The 17,515-nt window shown below is 35.7% G+C and overlaps 1 protein-coding gene across 6 annotated transcripts in view; it reads right to left on the bottom strand.

Moving 5' to 3' along the window:
* LOC125677051 (uncharacterized) overlaps positions 1-17,515 on the bottom strand; it is a 135,681-nt gene that overhangs the window by 23,299 nt on the left and 94,867 nt on the right. For 5 of the 6 annotated variants that reach the window (XM_048915011.2, XM_056160766.1, XM_048915016.2 and 2 more), the window contains exons 4-7: positions 13,745-13,885; positions 1,828-2,211; positions 1,330-1,710; positions 253-342 (exon numbers count right to left, since the gene is read on the bottom strand). In XM_048915011.2, the coding sequence (XP_048770968.2) occupies positions 253-342; positions 1,330-1,710; positions 1,828-2,211; positions 13,745-13,885 (996 nt within the window). Of the gene's footprint in view, positions 1-252; positions 343-1,329; positions 1,711-1,827; positions 2,212-13,744; positions 13,886-14,085; positions 14,180-17,515 lie in introns of those variants that run through there. The other variant, XM_056160768.1, reaches the window with a different exon arrangement.

The following is a 17,515-nucleotide window of genomic DNA, read 5'->3' as shown; positions in this document are numbered from 1 at the left end:
CAAAGGAAATATCAAGGTAAAAAATAATGATGCAGTTGAATAGATGATACCAATATGTATCAATATGTACGGTTTGATCAAAATATCTTGAATAGTTTCTTTAGAACTGAGCTAAACACAGAGCTATACGCAAAGTGTGACGGAAGACGGACATGACAGAAGGGGCATAAAATATGCTTGATGAAGTAAACTCATGCTTCACGTATTAATCTTGACATTTATGGTCAAACTATCTTGGACCGTGGAGTGTACCGTCTGTCGATGTTTCATTTCCTGAGTGACACTGTGTGGTTTGGTTCTGCGTACTTCCGCAGTTAATGTCCAAACTGTGACTTTTGTCAACTGAAACACATAAAGTCATTTTCATGAAAAGAGTCAACGTAATGAGTTACTTCCTCAAATCTTTTTCATTTCAATACTTCCATGAATTATCAATAATATTTACGATTTTCAGTGCTTTGTCAGTAGCAAACACATGCTGTTTCAAAGTATATCATTTTTAAATTATAATCTTACAGTTTCAACTTTTTTTTTATAAATACTGTTATTGTATGAGTAAATAATTTTGAGCTTTCTGATTGGTTGAGGTCAAACAAAATAAAATACAAGGGCATATTCACCTCCTTGAGTTTTTGATGTTTATACATGTATATCATTTGATTTTTTTCAACAACAGGTAAAAATTTATTGGGAATTTCCAAATTGATACGATTGGTTATTATATTTAGATTGTCAAAAGAAAATTCGCGACTCTAATCACTCTCCGCTTAGTCTTGCACGCTAGGTGTAAACAAAGATTGCCGACCAAGTATCGTTTCACAACCTCTAGTAGCCAGTTTAGTTTTTTTTTTAAATTAATCAACTAATAGAGGAATTAAATCATATTTTCTTGTTCAATAGGATGCATTAGATACTCTAAAAATAGAATAGTTCCTTGCCTTCCATGTTTGGTAAATATTCCAATTACCAGGTATCCGAAGGATCGCACTGAGCGAAAAATTTAAACTTTTTAAAAATCAAATTCCAGAATATAAAAATGGATGTATGTTCTCAGTTTTCATTACACACACACACACACACACACACACACACACACATATATATATATATATATATATATATATATATATATACATACTGTATCAGTCTTGTGTGAAATTTTTTTTGCAAGAGTCACAAGAACCTAGTTGCAAATATTTCTCTTTTAACGTTATTGTTTTGTTCAAGATTATCTCGATCTTAAAAAATATTCGCCTTGAATAATTCCATAACTGGTAAATCGCGAAATAAAGTCTCGAATAAAAATTATTTGATTATGCGTGCTCTTACCAGTCTCGATTTTTAACCAAAGATAACCTCCTATATCTCCGTATTCGTCACTATAGGTAAAGGTAAAATAGCTGCTACTACTTAGATACAAAATGTCTGCACTAAAGTTGCTGTTGTTGGAACAGTCTATTGTAGTATTTCTACCACCCTCGATGAATGTCAATGTCTGTTTACACACATCACCCACTGAGAATAGTCGGACATCCATTCCGGTGATGTTAACTCTTCCAGAACATTCTGATACTTCCACGGAGCAGGACACCGGATCCCGGATCAGAGTAACTCCAGTCGGAGTGCTGTCACTATAATTCTGTGCTGTCAGATGCAGTGTTGATATTAGATTCCTCGAAAATGAGGTTGAAATGCTCTCAACTTCTGATTCTGAAAGAAAATCAAACATTCACATAAATAAACTTTTCTAGTCATACAGTGCACGAAACATGCAATTCTGTTTAGGTAATATGTAATGTAGTGTTTACATATAATACATAATTTTACCTCCTATACAGTAATAGTGAAGTGTCATAAAGGTTGTATAATCAGGAAATACAGCAGAACTACACACTGCTTGATCATACGATCGGATGTCTACTCGAGAAACGGGCCTCGTGCATGAGGATCTTCCAATGCAATTTTTGAAATAGCTGTTCGTGACTGAAGCATCAATGTTACTATATGGAAAATAACAAGCTTCTTTAGCATATGTACAGCAACTTCTTTCGTAGGTCGAGTTTGCATTTATATCCATTATTGCTGGACACCCATCCGTGTCGGGTTTTGCTCCAACCATTATTAAAAGAGGAAATATTCTACCAGAATCATTACACATCACATCCATTGCCCAACCATAACAACGTCCATGCGTGAATTCGTTTGAAGCTGCTGAAATAACACAATGAAATTAATAGTCGGAATAGTGCATACTGGTGTACATAAATTCCAAATCATTTCCACAGTAATTTACATATGTGTATATATTCATGTACAGTTATTTCCACAAAACAGAAAATATCAGTACTGCTATCTTCACACTGTTGTGCGAGGCCTGGAATTTGTACGGCTATACCATCACATGAGAAGAATATGCAACTAAGAACCTTCTTTGTGCTTATGGTTCTTTAGGCAACTACAGGCCTTCTACCGTGTTTAGTTAGCCGTATTTTGTTTCCAATTGTTCTTACTGGTTCGAAATAGTGAACCCATGTTTTGTCACCAGTAACAATGTTTGCAAATTGTCTTTGATTGAATTTGGGAAAGATTTTGAGCAATTGCTTAGCGGTTTGTGCTCGTACCCGTTTATCACTGGTATTAAACTGATATACGTAACTGCAGTTACGTACATCCCAAATGGCGGAAGAAGAAACGGGTAATTTTTCAATTCAGATTTTATCTTATCCTATCAACTATTCAGTGATGTCAATCAGTCAAGTTTGTGTATTTCTTTACGCTTTATCGTTCAGAATTGTAAAATCCGTTTGTTTCTCCTGAATGGACGAGTCAATCAGTCCTGTGTAAAAACACACGTGATGTACGTAACTCATTAAAATATTTTTGGTTGATGTACGTAATTTTCCTTTATGATGTACGTAACTGTGCAATTCACTCGTAGTTCGACAAACCCTAAAGCTTGCTTTCTAAGCAGCTAAATAAGCAGAGAAGTAATGCACATACTTTGTGGCAGAGAAAGAATGCCATTAGGGATTAAAAAAAAAACAAAAAAACACCTCATTCTATAACATCTTGAGATATTTGATACGAACAGATGCTGCACACAGGGAAAAAGGGGGGGGGGTATTACTCCAAATTTTGTACCATTTAAAGACTATGCCTATTCTTGGGAGGACAAATTTTGAATTTTGGTGTCTTTTGGAGATCCAACAAAACCGAAGTATTTCTGTCGGGGGAGGGGGGGGGGGGGGTAGGGGGTCGGTAAAATAGATGTTTTGGGGTTGGTTTTCTTGGTATTTTGAAGGGGTTAAAATTTAAAGAAATTCACATCATTATCATTAACTTGTATGAATGTTTCACAAGCTTAGAAGATCTAGATTTTAAGATGTTTTATATTTATCAGGTTACAGTACACGACACGAGTTTTATGCGTGTTCCACGCAACGCGGTGGAACAAATTTGCCCCAAACACGGTGGACCTTTAAAATTGTCGGCACCTTTGAAGTCCTATTTTTCCGCGCGAGCTAGACATTGAAGTCCACGGAGGATCTCCGTGGATGCCACCGCGCATATCCGTGGATGTCACCTGTACCTCCGTCGATGCCACCGTGTACCTCCGTGTGATAAAACAAGGAAATAATTTCCGAAATGATTCACCCAAAAAACCCTTTCGCTTGGCCATCATACATGCCCTCACCCCATTACTTATTTAGAAATTAGCTATAAATCATTCAATTCTTGTAATTGTTGTTTAATGATACGTTGGTGTTTTCGGTTCATATCCGTATGTAGACTTCCTTGCAGACGTTCACACCTTTTTATGAAACGCCCAAATTCTCGACATCCTGTATATAAACACCTGTGTTATTCCTACCACTCGTCGGTACATTGTTTCACGGCACGTGCAGCACAATTTCACCAAATAAAAGAAGGGTCATGAACAACGACAATCACATGCCAGTAATTTCAATTTGATAAACAGCAGTTCAAAGAAATGTGTACCATAAGCAATAGTTTATTTTTACGTAAGGTTTTCATTGTAATTAGGAATATGTGATTAAGGTCAGCTATATACATGTACATGTTTACATTGGATATGAAGTTCATTATGTACTCAACTGTGAAGCAATGTGAGCAAAGAATCAAATTTTTATCACTTAAACAAATAAATATTAAAATTATCTTTACTTTTAAACAAACCTTTAGAAAACTCCGTACTTTCATTAGGAAAATTTCATTAGAATGCCCATACTTCACATTAATGATAACACGTTTTTTTTTTTTTTTTAGGTTTTTTTTCTAACTTGATAAATACTTTATTACACGCATGTATTATTTAATAAATGTATATATAACAGCTTTTTGTCTTTATATTTTTATATACCATTGCATAATGGTGATGAGATCCAATAAATTGAATTGAGTACATGTAGTCTTGAAATATCACAAAGTAAAGAGTTGACAACGATTGAAATAAAAATGCAGACGTTTTCTCGTTTATTCAGTAACTCAATAACTTGCACGTCTTCTGAATGAAAGTTGTAAAACAAACGTACTAGGTTTTGGTCAGTTATAACATAATACGGGAGTAAAATTCATCTAATCTCCGCTAGCAATGGGTTTTGAGTCAACTGTGCCTTCGTCCACGAATAATCTCGGCTAACGAAGATGAAAAAAAAACCCTATTTTTTATGATTACCAATGCTCTCTCTCTCTCTCTCTCTCTTGCTTTCATTATCTAATGCATCTAAAGATTAAATTAAAGATTTTAATAATCGATAGCGTATATGAATAAAAGCAAATAACCGTTAAGTCATTTCTGTTTATATTTATATTAGTTTTTTTTTCATGAACTAGTTGCATTTGACACTGAGGATTTACATCCTTAAATATTGATTACAAGCACGTAGAATCGGAGAGGGTGTACTTTGAAAACTTGAAAGGTTTTCGTAATCGGACAATTTAAGCACCATTTTTGTTGTTATTTTATTGCTTGTCAAGAAATTTACACAACTTAACCGGCAACATACCCCTTCTGATACTTTGAAAAATATAAGTAATGTTAGCACGGGGCTCTATAAAGTTCAATCTGCAGTTTGGTCATACTTCGTCATTCAATAACTTATTCAAAATTAAAAAAAAATGTTTGTCGGGTTAGCGGTACTATGATGTATGACTATAACAATGACCTGTGTATAACTTGTACATTCCATGCAAATTCGAAGGGGTTTTCGCCTCAGTAGAACAATGGGAGTCAGCTAATCCGTGTATTTGAAATCAACAGAAGTGCTTAGCTTCTTGCGGAAAGTGTGAAATATATTGGGTCGGCGTAAGATACCCGTGATCTTAGACTAGATCTGACATCGCGCCGACCCAATATATTTCACACTTTTCATGAGAAGTCAAAACCCAAACTAGCTAACCGTAATTTAGTTATACTGTGAGAAAGACCCTAGGAATTTGCATGGTATATACATATTATACAAAAATCATTGCATTATCCAGACACTCCCGATGAACATCTTTTTTTATGAAAACCTCTATCAAAGTACATCGAACATAAGTCTCGGTCAAATGTAATTAACTCGGGATTTTAAAAATAAATCACTCGATGGTTTGTATTTTTGCTTCTATTAATTACGTAATAAATTAATTCCAATTTGTTAATCATCGACAATGCTCTAATTTCTATATTGGATAAAGTTATATTTGTCAAGATGCATATCAACACAATATGATGGAGGTAATTATGTTAAACAGCGCATTTGTCACAGAGAGAGAGAGAGAGAGAGAGAGAGAGAGCACATCGGTAATTATTAAATATCCCTATCACATGTTGTACATGTATGTTTTTCATTTACTGAATATACTAATTCGCATTCAAAACAGGAATTGCCTGCAAGTACGCATTATTTAAACATAGAATTTAAGAATATTTTAATGAAGAAAGAAGACTAAAAGAAAAAAAAGTCAAAACCAGGTTTTCTTAAAAACATAATATATAGTGTTTGGTATCGTTGGAATCGGCTCAATATGCTGAAAAACAATATAAGTATCAGGGGGGAAGATATTGACATTTTTTCTTTTCTTAAAATTCCACCCTTATCTTGATTATTTGGCCTGCGGCACATTTTCACATCTCCCGCAAGGCGCCCGTGGCCAGAACAAAGCTCTTAGCAGCTGTGTGTATTCGCAAATAACACACACCGTGGAACACGGAGGACACGGTGTATCTCCGTGGATTTTCCTCCGTGGTCTTTCCACGGTGGGGTGTATAAAACTCGTGTCGTGTACTGTATGCACATTTTTATTAATTCTTTATTATTATTTTTGGGCGGGGTGTGTGTGTGGTTAAAATGTGCATAGATAACTGGGGGATGTTTTTACCAAGCAAGATCAGATTTAGACATGAAGAGACCGTTGTGCAGTTGTAACACATAAATTCGTCTGAAAATTCAATTGTTTAACCAATGAATATATATAAATTTGCTTTTTTGCTACGTGTATATCTGGATCAAAGAAAGCAAAAAGAATAGCCATATTAACAAAGTATCAATCATAGAAAAGATAAAGTGGACAAACTGATCATGCTATTACATTCATTTGATTTATCTGTTATTTTCGGTGTGTAAAAATACTTTTTGTTCATATTGCCTAGGGACCAACCATGTAACTTGCGGAAAGGGGCTATGTTGTTTTGTTTTATTTTGTTGCTGACGAAAAAAAATGGCGGCGTAAATTAATAAAAAATTGTCGCCCGCTGAGTGCGGAAAAAAAATCTGTCACGACCCCCCCCCCCCCCCCCCCCACACACACACACACACAGAGTTAAATGACCGGTCCCTTATCCCTTTGTTACAAAAACATGGTCGATGCTGTACTTGCTCATACATTAACGAGTTTTGTAACCGTTGAAGAATATTTGTGGCGTACTTTGAATGAAGTTTATCAGTGATTGTGCCATTTTTTGATTGATTGCTCTTTAACTTATAGCATTATAGGTACTACATCATAGATATGAAAGAACGTTCCTAAATCTTCTTAAAAGAACTTAAATTGAAAGTTTGATTTGATGGCATGTTGGTAGCATTATTTAACATGTGATTTTTATTGATAAAGGCATTCTATAGGGCTTTTTGAATGAACAATTGATTAAAAGTTTAATGGAGATCTTTTGAGTTACGTACATCTTTTATGTGCAAATCGGAAAGTTGCGTACATCATATTGTGAAAGTTACGTACATCAATGTACGTATTTCAAATACCGATTGCAGCAAATTCGGGACAGTATCATGAAGACTTTGGGTACAATTGTGAAGTATTGATATAAATAGACATCCTCTTTCGTGAAATGTATTTCACTTGCTTTCTAAAAGACAAAAACCATCGCTATTCTAATTGACCTGTTTCTTCTTCCGCCATCTTGGGATGTACGTAACTGCAGTTACGTACATCAGTTTAATACCAGTGGTTTATGGTCATCTGTCAATATATGCGGTATCTATCTTGGAGAAATCTTTCGTACTTTCAAAATACGCTTCAAAATGAAATGTACCCACGATAAACGATATGCCAACAGCTTTTTGCAATATCACGAAGCGTGTATCTGCCATCACTTTCAGGCATTTCCCTGAGTTTTGAGACATTTGCCTTGCCTGTTACAGTCACAGGTCAGCCAAGTTTGTTGCATCTTTGACGGACCTGTGCCAGTCAGAAATTTCTTTCCCCACCTACGAACTGTTTCATAAGATACCTTATCAGACCCATGAACTTTCCCCAATTCAGTAAAAATCTGCGCTACCGAATGACCGAGTTTTGTGCGAGCTTTTATCTAAGCTCTAATTTCTTCAATATTCTCAACTCGTTTCCCAACCATTTTTACAACAGTGGTCAACGACTGGCTCTATTGAAATGAGTATAAGTTTAAAACTATGTGGAGCTGAAGGCTCGTGTTTAATCCGTTGGAAAGGTATTGAATTGAGCTATTCACGAGTATCATCATCCACGAAATCGTGCGAAGCGTTATCGCGCTGTGGTACAATACACATTACAGATCGAACAACCCTCGTACATTTATGTATCATTATAATCACACTGCTGAAGATAATTTTATATATAAACTATAATATACATATCAGCCAGATTTGTAATATTTCAAAATTAGTTCCCAGTCTCTACTATTTCTATCATAAATTCAAGGAGCCCCACAATTTCAATTGGAACAGAAGTTCATCTCTATTATGAATTTGTCGAAGATTGTGCCGAAATGGGTTTAATATGAAGAGCAGGACCTTGATACCTTTTTCCGAATGAATACAATGTATAAGAGGGAAATTAAACATTTAGCAACGCCGTGCAGGACCTGTCATTTGTCGCCAAAGTCCAGCAGATTGAAAAAGATAAGCACAAGGCTGCTAGATTTACTACCAGATGATACTATGATTCAGAACTAAGTAGCATCACGAGCACACTTCTCTCAACTGGGAACCCCTACAGCTAAGGAGAATAGAAATCTACCTCCATCTTCTGTTCAGGATTAAGCACCAGCTAGTCGCCATTGTAGCTGACCTTTATCTTTTTAATGTTTGGACAAGAGGGAAACGCATACTACATCCCAAGAGCGCATCGAGAGGTCTATAAAAATTTCTTCTTCCCAAAGATCACCAGGGACTTGAATATAGGCAGCTTGTAAAACCACCACCACCACCCCCAGAGGAATTCAGGTCTCAGCTGGGTAATGTCCCATCGGCCCAGCTGAGAATCTGCAGAGAATATTAAATATTAAATGGAATCTCGAATTTTACCCATTGTAAATATAAATATTGCTTTTCTTTACTCTGAAGTTCTGAACCGCCACGCAGAGAGCATAACGGTCTATATAGAGTTTTGTCTAAAAAGGAAGAAGAAAAATGAACGTCATCATTCAACACATAAAAGGACAAAGCATATCATGACATAATCCTCTGAAATTTGACCTCGCTCAAATTCCGAGAAAATTGTTTTGCCCCTCAGCTTTTCTTGATCAGGGTGTTTGTAAATATAATACTGCAAATGCCTTTCAAAATAATATGTCATGTAGTATCTAAAAAGCTACAACATTTTCGGGAGAGAAAGGGTCAAAGAATACTACTGCGGAGAAGATGTCCTTTCGGTAAAGAAGAAATGATGGATGAGCTAATAATGGAATCCTTGATCAACTTTTTACTACGAATTATGTAAGATAGGCTTCTCAATAAATTCAGCAAATTCCACTAAATGCATCAACAGCAAGTAAAAATCAATTTTGGATGTTGATGAGTTTACAATATATAGCTTGAGAATAGCGCACTATATTTTACGTATGTTTTACATACTAACATACCGTGTTCGTAACTATCAATCATTGTATACCTAATTTCTGCTTGTAATTCTATTTTGATTTGTTAATACCCATATATCTCAAATATCACACAGATTCTAAGATACAAATTAAATTGCTCCAATAGTTTAAGTCTCAGTGCACAACCGGTGATTAAATCTTTTAATCAAATTGCCTTAAATCTCGTTTAAAGTCAACATTTCGCGAATTCTATTGTCGTTAAAACAATCTAGTTTGCCGATACATTCGGTCATTGGGTCTGACGTGCTTCATACAAATTGTTCGGTCGTTCTTTACAAACTGACTTTGACTACATATTTCCCCGTTTACCTGATCTAGATATAAGGCTCATGGTGGATGTGAGCGGTCAAAAGAGGATGTGTACTCCTCCTAGACACCTGATCCCACCTCTGGTAGATCCAGGGGTCCGAGTTTGTCCAACTCGTAATTCTGTATTCTTAATAGGAGTTATGAGATTGATCACTGTTCGTTATTTTTAGCTTTTCATTAGGATACGGAAGTTTATATACGTAATGTAATGTGCACGACTTATCATGCCATAAGTACGACTTATCATGTCATAAGTACGACTTATCATGCCATAAGTACGAATTATCATGCCATAAGTACGACTTATCATGTCGTAAGTACGACTTATCATGCCATAAGTACGACTTATCATGCCATAAGTACGACTTATCATGTTATACGTAGGTATTGTTCTGTCTTACGGTTATTATGTCATATGCACGACTTATCATGTGACACAAATAACATATTATGTCATTCCTACAACTTTTTTATACTATTTACATGCAGCTTGTGCTGAACATATGTCTTATCGTTTTGTATACATGTAGGTCCTCGCAGTTCAGCCTCACAGTATCTTGTATATATGTACGTTTGGTTTCGTACTATCTTGAATGTTCGACCTCGCGATATCTCTAACTCGACCTCGCAGTATCGTACATGTTCGGTCTCGCAGAATCTTGTAATTTCGGCCTCGCGGTGTATGCAAGTTCTACCCGATTTTTTCTTCAATCGACAGCAATAGTCTTTTGTGCTTTTCTATCTCAAAAATAATTTGATAAGCTAAACATATTCATGATTATGCAATTTATTTACAGCAAGGTTTCAATTTCCAACTTTGGCATTTAAAAAAGTTACTCCTTGAAACATACTGTAATTACGCATTCTGTTTTTTTAATTTTTATTTTAGGGCGTCACTTTAACTGCATTTAATCAAACTAATTGTGTAGGTCTTAGGAAATCACCGGAGATTGTCTTTTGGTTGATTTAAATTCAGCATTTAAATAAAGTGCACCGCCACGGCACATGATACGCCCGTCACATATTGTTAACAGTATAGATTGTACCCATTAAAACATTTTTTTTATATCACCTTAATTAAATGTCACAGTGACCTTAAAGTAGGATGCGACACACCTTCTACCCAAGATGCATTAGTTGACCAATTTGGGTGATTCTAGGTCTAATAGTTTTCAAGTTATGAGCCGGACAAGTTTTTGCCATATATGGCCATATCTTCTTAATGAAAAGTCACAGTGACCTGGTTTTAATGTGCGACACATCTTCTACCCAAGATGTATCTACAGACAAAGTTTGATGATTCTAGGCCTTGTAGTATTTAAGTTACGGGTCGGACACGAAAAAGCTAACAGACGGACGGACGTGAACGCCATACCATAATACGTCCCGTCTTAAGACGGGCGTATAAAAAGCAATTAGAACAATTGATTAACATCACAATATCTTATTCCCGACAAGGAAGTGCATGTTTTAAATCTGTTTGCATAAGTTGTGTATTTATAATAAGAGTTCATACTATTTGAATTTTAGTATGGTGAACCTTGGAACTCTAATCTGTTCTCGTATTTCAAGTTATTCAAAAACTTTGCAACAACATTATTATCATTTATACATTGTATTTACGATACCATACACATATCAAATCAATTTCTCTTAAAAATTCTTAATGAATTTCATATGTATCCAAAATAAACACATGTACACTAAAAGAAATTCATCAGCGAAATTCGTGCATTCCGTTTAATGCAATGCAACATGCATGCAATATAAAAGTGCATTACTAAACAGATGAGAATTATCTTTATTTACTTACCCATCGATAAGAATATTCCTCCGAAAAGAAATAAACATTTTATCATTGTTAAAGAACCTTAGTATATGCCCCAGTAAGTACGACATTGAATCATGCCACACACGCACGGCTTAAATGTCAAATCATACCGGTCACGGGAGACGGCAGTAGAGTAGGCAATAGTGTTAGGAATGCGAGATACACAAAAACAGAATCATGTATCAACGTCAGAAATTTTCAATTTTCCTTAAACAGCATTATAAAAATTTCACAAAAACTGGTAATAACGATATGATAGTATCCATAACAATATCATGAAACTGATTCTTTACAGAAATATATACAAAATGTCTGTGAACTATCGCATGATGGACTTGATAAAAAAAATCAATGGAATTGGTTATTGCCCCTGGATTCAATATTTTGAAACATACAGTTGAATCTTTGATTATTCATAACTTAGACTTTTGAAATATCTAATTTTTAACAAGATTTTTACAATTCCTATCGGAAATGATTCCAACAAAATTTATCTTTTTATCATGCTTAAATCTAAATAAACCATTGATTTTGCAAACTCTGTTGACGTCACATGCGGGTGGAATTACTTTAATGTGTTGCAAATGAAGAAAAACTGAATATGAGAATGAAAAAGTGACATCTAACATAATGGTATGAAATTATGTAAAGTTCTTCATAACGAATTACTAGTATTGACTATGACTTCCATAAACTACTGTTTCTGCCATTGTTTCAATGTATACAAACAAGAGTCAGAATTACAACAAAAAATTGTCAGATGTACCGGCGGTGATAATCTGTTTTAGTCATTTTGGCAACAATCAGTAACTATGACATTGGCACCTTTAAGCTTTTGAACAATGAAAAGGTAAAGATAGCGAACAGTGATCAATCTCATAATAGCTATGGATACAAAATGAAGATCAGGGCAAAAACGGACATTTGAACACACGTGCTAGGAGGAGAAAGCAACCCCTGTTGACCGGTCATACCCGCCGTGAATCTTATAGCTTAATCAGTTAAACAGAGTAATGTGTAGTCAAAATTAGTGTGTAAAAAACGATCCAACTATTGGTGTGAAACACGTCAGACAGCATTCCTCCTAATAACACGTTGTATTTGTAAAAAAAAATATTTTAATCTAAACAATGCTGAAACAACAGGGTAAGTAATATGATTCTCTTCTATGAAGTCGGGGTTTGATATGCCCCACATTGATGTGCTGAAAGTTTGATTCGCACTCCTAACTATTATCAGATATCAAAGAAAGATTACTTCATTAAAGACAAGCAGAGATAATTTACATGATTGCTTTAAAGCAGCTAAACATTAAAAAAATATGTTTACATAGTTAAATGTATGACTTTTATTCTCAGGACGAAATTGATACCGATATAGTTGTCGTCTTTCCAGGAAAGTTAACTGAAATATGTGCTTAGGATAAATGTTTTCTGTGTTAACTTAGATCTTCGACAGAGGATATATCCAAGCAGAAATGACCACACCTTTTTGCAAACTAACTAACAATGGCAAGGGTAGTAATGATTGTAAACACATTAGCATTAAGTTTAATACCTTTGTAAAGTACAGTTACCTACCTTTAATGAATCATGCGACCTCTTGCAATCACTTCCTTTGTCTTACAAGTGGAAATGTCTTCAGATTTTTGTTCAATTTCTTCTGGGTTTATCAAAACGTTAGAGGTTATCGAAGTATATATTTTATCCCATTTTATTATAATCCATTCGAATTTTTATCGAGGCTAAAGCGGTTATCGGCAGACAACACGTTATTCGTCAAGGGGAGATCATTCTCTTTGCTAAATCATGCAAAATTACGAGATTTCGCCTACTGTTTGTCGGATTTGTAAAACTGGCTGTTAGTTGTGACAAACTGTGTATGGTTTTCTTAAATGTCTGCAGTGGAGATGATGTTGACATTTAGTAATGTTGATCCTTCGATTTAGATATGATTCCATTAAACTAAGAAGATGATTTTCCTGAATATTTTTCTTTCGTCATCAACGTTAAAGAATATTTGGATTTTGTTAATTCTTCACGTTCTTTATACACCATAACTATTCTACTAATCTTACAAAAATCGGTCAATATCAGAAATCTATTTTTGAAAAGAATGATTCCGTGATACACAACACCTATACTATTTTTTTCTTGTTCTACATTGTAACTATCGGTTAAAATATAATCAATAATCAAAACTGAAGTCCTGTAATGGTATAAGATTACCTGATGCGCAATTTGATGATGAGTGGGTGTTTCCGGAAGTGGTGGTCATTCCTCCACTGATTGATGTAGTCCTTGTATCGTATACCTCAAAATTGTCTACAGAGTATGGGCACAAAAGACGCAGATCACTTTGTCCAGAAGCTGAGAATAGAAAAGGTACACCCTCTGTATATCCATTGTTTTACGTGGACCCTGAGGTCTACCCAGAAAATGTATAAGCGAGATTAAAGCGGATGTTACCGCAAAGTCAGCTTGTGCAAGCACCACAAATGTACGTTTATCTGACTCGGGATCCACCGGCTGCTATGGGGATAACTTATCTCTATAAATTGGAACCTTACAGGGTAGCATGTGACCGTACACATGGGCAAAAGGTCAGCTTGCGCATCCAGAAGTACATGTTCATCAGGAGTGTCAATGGTTCATGAAAAGTAAAGATAACGAACAGTGATCAATCTCATAACTCCTAAAAGCAATGCAAAATAGAGAGTTGAGCATATACCAGAGATGGGATCTGGTGCCTAGGAGGAGTAAGCATCCCCTGTCGACCGGTCACACCCGCCGTGAGCCCTACATGTATATCTTAATCAGGTAAACGGAGTTATCTGTAGTCAAAATCAGTGTGCCATGAACGGCCTAACAAACGGTATGAAACACGTCTAGCAACGTTCATCAGCAAAAAAATAATTTATTATTGATCATACATGTATATTGAAATGGTCATTATAAGTTAAGGTATTGAAATGAAAAACGGCATTTAAGTGCGTGAGCATGATGTTGCCAGATATAGGTATGAAACTCAAACGAGGGCATACGCAACGTGGACCTTCGTTTGTTCCAAATTTAAACTTTGGTGTAAATGTGATGTACACGGCATGTACTGGGCTTGAAGATTTTATTTATGTAAAAAAAAAAAATAGTAGAATGATTGATTGATTGATTGTATCTTGCTTAATGTCTCGCTCGAGAATTTTTCACTCATATAGAGACGTCACCAAGACCGGTGAAGGGCTTCAAATTTAGGCCTATGCTCGGCGCTTACGGCCATTGAGCAGTGAGGGTTCTTTAGCGTGCCACACCTACTGTGACACGGGACATCCGTTTATAAGGTCGTCTCCGAGGACCCGTAACATTCACACCTGATGCCGAGCGTTTGGCGATGGAACTATCACTACCCGTTTTAACGACTTGAGTCTGTCGCAGCCGGGATTCGAACCCCGGCCTACCGCATGCGGGGCGCGAGAGAGAGAGAGAATGCAGTAGATGTTGATATGTATACAGTAGATTTTGATGTGTATACACTAAATTTTGATGTATATACAGTAGATTTAGATGTATATACAGTAGATTTTGATATGTTTGTAATAGATTTTGATGTGTATTCAGTAGATATTGATGTGTATACAGTACATTTTAATGTGTATACAATAGATGTTGATGTATATGCAGTAAATTTAAGTATATAAAATATTCATGTATTTTGATGTCTACACAATAGATTTTGATGTGTATATTTTGGTGTGTACAGTAGATTTTGATGTGTATATTTTGGTGTGTACAGTAGATTTTGATGTGTATATTTTGGTGTGTACAGTAGATTTTGATGTTTATATTTTGGTGTGTACAGTAGATTTTAATGTGTATACAGGCCTTCAAGTGGCTTTAGACAAAACAAAATTAGGGTTTTATATATAGGGTACATTTTCTTTAAAAAGTAGGGCATTGTAGGGAAGTTTTAGGAATTTATAGGGCAATTATTGGGCGTTTCCCCTAAGGTATTTATGAAATGCTACCTATTTTGAAAAGAATCGAATTATTCCTTACCTGTACACTATATGATAAATAGATTGTTGATTGATAGTATCTTGTTTAACGTCTCACTCGAGAATTTTTCACTCATATGGAGACGTCACCAAGACCGGTGAAGGGCTTCAAATTTAGGCGCATACGGCCATTGAGTAGTGAGGGTTTTTAGCGTGCCACACCTACTACTGTGACACGGGACATCCGTTTTTCAGGTCATCTCCGAGGACCAGTGGTATTCACACCTGATGCCGAGGGTATGGCGATGGAACTGCCACCATCTGTTTTAACGACTTAGATCTGTCGCGGCCGGGATTTTAACCCCGGCCTTCCGCATGCGGGGCGAACGCTCTAAACTCTAGTCCACCACGGCGGTAAATGATAAATAGAAACAAGAGGCCCAAAATGCCTGATCAGTCACCCGCATATTAGTTAAAAGTATATTTAGTCCAAAGGGCTTCAAAATTTAGAAAAAATCCTATTATTCAGCAAAAGTACAAATATAAAACAAGATGTTTCTTCAATCTTAAAACCCTGGGGATGCAGAATTCACAATTTTGGAACATCCGTTTCTGCTTTTCCTAATATTATGCATTAAGTTTTTTATACTTTATCAGCAAACTTCAAAATGTCTTTCAAATGATAAAGACAACATGCATTCTGAAAGTGTTGCATGGCAATACATAGTCCCCCACCGGTCGCAAAGATCACTGGACCGCAACAATTTTCGAAGTTATGTAAGATATGGTAAAGGGGAAAATTGGGAACCAGGATAGGAATAGTTGGAAATCAAATACTGTTCAGGTATAAAGACTAGACCAGGAAAAAGACAAATTCAAAATTAGGTTTAGGTCTTTAACCAAGTCAATGAACTGTGAAATGTAGGTGATTATGAATAATTTAGCGACATTGTTTTATTACCATGCTAGAAGTTTTAATGTGTAGTTCTCTTATGTATAGAATTAAGAAACTTGGATGTAAACTTTAAAATGGTGTGGATGGGACTCCACTACATGTAGTTCTTATCAACGTTTGAGAGGCGAACAAAATATGTACCAAATATCAAATGAATATATGCAAGCACAACCAAAAAGTCCGAAATCTGATAATTCAAACTATTTTTCTTAGTCCAAGGGCAATAATATTGTCAAAAATCAATAGACGAAACCAAATTCAAATATTATTGATCTGTAACTTGTTATGACAAAGCAATGTGCCAAATATCAAATGATTATCCACAAGCACAACAAAAAATGTCTGGAAAAACTGATAATTCATGCTATTTTTCTAAGTCCATGGGCCATAACTTAGTGAAAAATCAACGGACCGAAACCAATTTCGATCAAGTTTGCCAATACAACCTTTCATTGGGTCACATGCTGTCTGACGTGTTTCATACCGATTGTAAGGCCGTTTTGGCACACTGATTTTGAGTATGGATAACTCCGTTTACCCCATCAAGATAAAGTGCTCACATCGCGTGTGACCGGTTGACAGGAGATGCTTACTCCTCCTAGGCACCTGATCCCACCTCTGATATATTCGGGGATCCGTGTTTGTCTAATTCTCTATTTTGTATTGCTTATAGGAGTTATGAGATTGATCACTGTTCGTTGTCTTCAGCTTTCATTTTTCTAAGTCAAAGGGCCATAACAGACCCAAACCAAATTCGAACTTGATTTGTAACTTCTTACGGCAAAGCAACGTACCAAATATGAAATAAATGTCTGAAAGAACACAGAAAAAAGTGTGGAAAGCTTATTTACAGGACTGATTGACGGACAGACAAGACAGACGGAGTGCAAACCAAAAGTCTCTTCGACCTCGTCAGTGGGTAATAATCACTATAATAATGTTGGTTCCACCCTGGAATCAAACCCTAGGATCATGGAATTTATTATCTGGGTCTTGTCCCAAAGATGATTCATACCAAATTTGATAAGAATTGGAATGGTAGTTATCAAATAG

This window comes from Ostrea edulis, chromosome 3 (assembly GCF_947568905.1).
Source record: "Ostrea edulis chromosome 3, xbOstEdul1.1, whole genome shotgun sequence".
NCBI lineage: Eukaryota > Metazoa > Mollusca > Bivalvia > Ostreida > Ostreidae > Ostrea > Ostrea edulis.
This window is presented reverse-complemented; position numbering and strand designations above follow the sequence as displayed.